Source organism: Benincasa hispida, chromosome 11, assembly GCF_009727055.1.
Source record: "Benincasa hispida cultivar B227 chromosome 11, ASM972705v1, whole genome shotgun sequence".
NCBI lineage: Eukaryota > Viridiplantae > Streptophyta > Magnoliopsida > Cucurbitales > Cucurbitaceae > Benincasa > Benincasa hispida.
This window is the reverse complement of record NC_052359.1, coordinates 49637258-49639223: the sequence shown is the minus strand read 5'-3', so window position 1 is coordinate 49639223 and position 1966 is coordinate 49637258. Positions and strand designations below refer to the sequence as shown.

Here is a 1966-nt window from a genome sequence, read left to right as displayed (position 1 = left end):
TGAAAGTAAAGGAACATAAATTTTAAAAATGAAATTTATTATCCAAGCCAAGAGACGCGACTATATATTTTTGAAGATAAAACGCATTAAAGAACCAACCAACACCGAAGACTGTGACATGGTCATGGAGTTTCTCAAATATCTTTTATCTCACCCTTCCTAATACTTGAATGATGAATGGTTTAAAAGCTATATGGGGGATTGCTGGTACAAATATCCTGAACGAAAGGATTTGACGCGTTTTATTGGGTGATAAATTGATAATGGCTGGTGAAGTAGTACATATTTGACTTTTATTTCATTACGTTTAAAATAAACAAATTAAAAGGAAAAACAATAAATGGTGGGATGAATACAGGTTATATATACCATATAGCAGAGGAACCCAATTACACGCGAAGGGAAAAGGGAAAGGTCCTCTACTTTCCTGATTTTCTTAACTAACTTTCTTTCTTTCTGGGATCAAATTAAGGAAATAATGGCGAATCCGGCGACCACGTTTCATCTACCGGCGCAGACGACATACGCTCCGTTGGCGAATCCGGTGGCGGTGGTTAGCCCCCAATTCATCGCTCCCTATCCCGTGGATCTGACAATCACGAAGAAGCTGATGACCTTGGCGGAAGGTTCGTTCTCGGTTACGGACGTTAACGGCACCGTGATGTTCAAGGTGAAAGGGTCGGTGTTCAGCCTTCATGATCGTCGTGTTCTTCTTGACTCCGCTGAGAAACCCATCATTTCTTTCCAACAGAAGGTAAATTAATTAATCAATCAGAGATCTAATGAAGATATTAATGTATTAAAATATATATACACATGTACAGCTGTTTTCAGCGCATAGAAAATGGTATGCGTATAGAGGGGAGAGCACAGATTCGAAAGATCTGCTATTCACGGTGAAGAAATCGTCGATTTTACAACTGAGGACACAACTGGATGTAATATTAGCCTCGAACAGCTCGGAAAGCAGCTGCGATTTTAAGATAAAAGGAAGCTGGTTGGAGAGATCTTGCACCATTTCACTTGGGGACGGCTCCACCATAATCGCTCAGATGCACAGGCAGCACAATTTGCAGAGCGTTATGTTCGACAAAGACACGTTCGGAGTGACTGTTTATCCCAACGTGGATTTTGCCTTCATCGTTGCGTTGGTGGTCATTCTCTTCGAGATCAACGAGGACAGAAGCGGCAACGATTAGATCATTATAAAACAAACCCCCTTTAATTATTTCCCATATTAGCTAGCTATTAGTATTAATTGTTCAATAACAATAGTTATAGCATGCCCTCTATTTCTACCTTTTGGAAAATACAATTTCCACCGACGCATAGCTTTCATCCCCTTCCATGCTTTCGTCTTTCTGTACTTTAAAAGGTTTGTAATAATAAACAATATTATATTAAAAGAAGGTCCACATCGGTCTATCCGGTTGTACTTGTATCTTCATCCTATGTTTTGTTTAGCAGTACAAACTACAAACTCACGTACGACAATTACACCTCCTTATCCTCTCGACCAGTGCAAAGAACTCCCTTGGAAAATTTGAAATTCCGCACGGTTAATCTAGACATCGATTCCACTCATCTTGTAATTCTATTAGCGCTTGGACTCTCATCGAGATTTTTATAAGAATACAAATTTTCATCCATGGTTAAAATTTTCCAATCTTATGACTTTTTTTAACATAAAATTGTACTTGAAGTTCATCAATTCTTGATGGGTTGAATTTGTTGTAATGACCCGACTTTTTAGATGGACAAAAGACTGTTACTACATGCATGCATAATACTCAAAACAATTTTTTTTTTTCCAAAATCTGACCAAAACTAATAAATTTTCATAAAATAAAGTTCTAATATAAAACTCAAAGAATATAATTTCACTGTTCGAGGTACACCTAAACCCAATTGAAAAAAAATTAAATAAATATCTAAACAAATTAATCAAAGATTTAAATGTTGAACT

General features: G+C 37.0%; 1 protein-coding gene across 1 annotated transcript; it reads left to right on the top strand.

Annotated features, from left to right (window-relative positions):
• Positions 1-370: 370 nt before the first annotated feature.
• On the top strand, positions 371-1447 carry LOC120091206 (protein LURP-one-related 10). Its single transcript, XM_039049123.1, has 2 exons — positions 371-754; positions 825-1447. Exons 1-2 carry the CDS (start codon positions 479-481, stop codon positions 1197-1199), a joined length of 651 nt encoding a protein of 216 aa, XP_038905051.1. The 5' UTR covers positions 371-478; the 3' UTR covers positions 1200-1447.
• Positions 1448-1966: the final 519 nt, after the last annotated feature.

What these genes read in the sequence shown, in the direction of transcription:
- LOC120091206 (XM_039049123.1), top strand. Translation starts at nt 479, where the DNA reads ATGGCGAATCCGGCGACCACGTTTCATCTACCGGCGCAGACGACATAC. An exon ending in TCATTTCTTTCCAACAGAAG is followed by an intron (nt 755 to 824) that starts GTAAATTAATTA and finishes ACACATGTACAG; the next exon opens with CTGTTTTCAGCGCATAGAAA.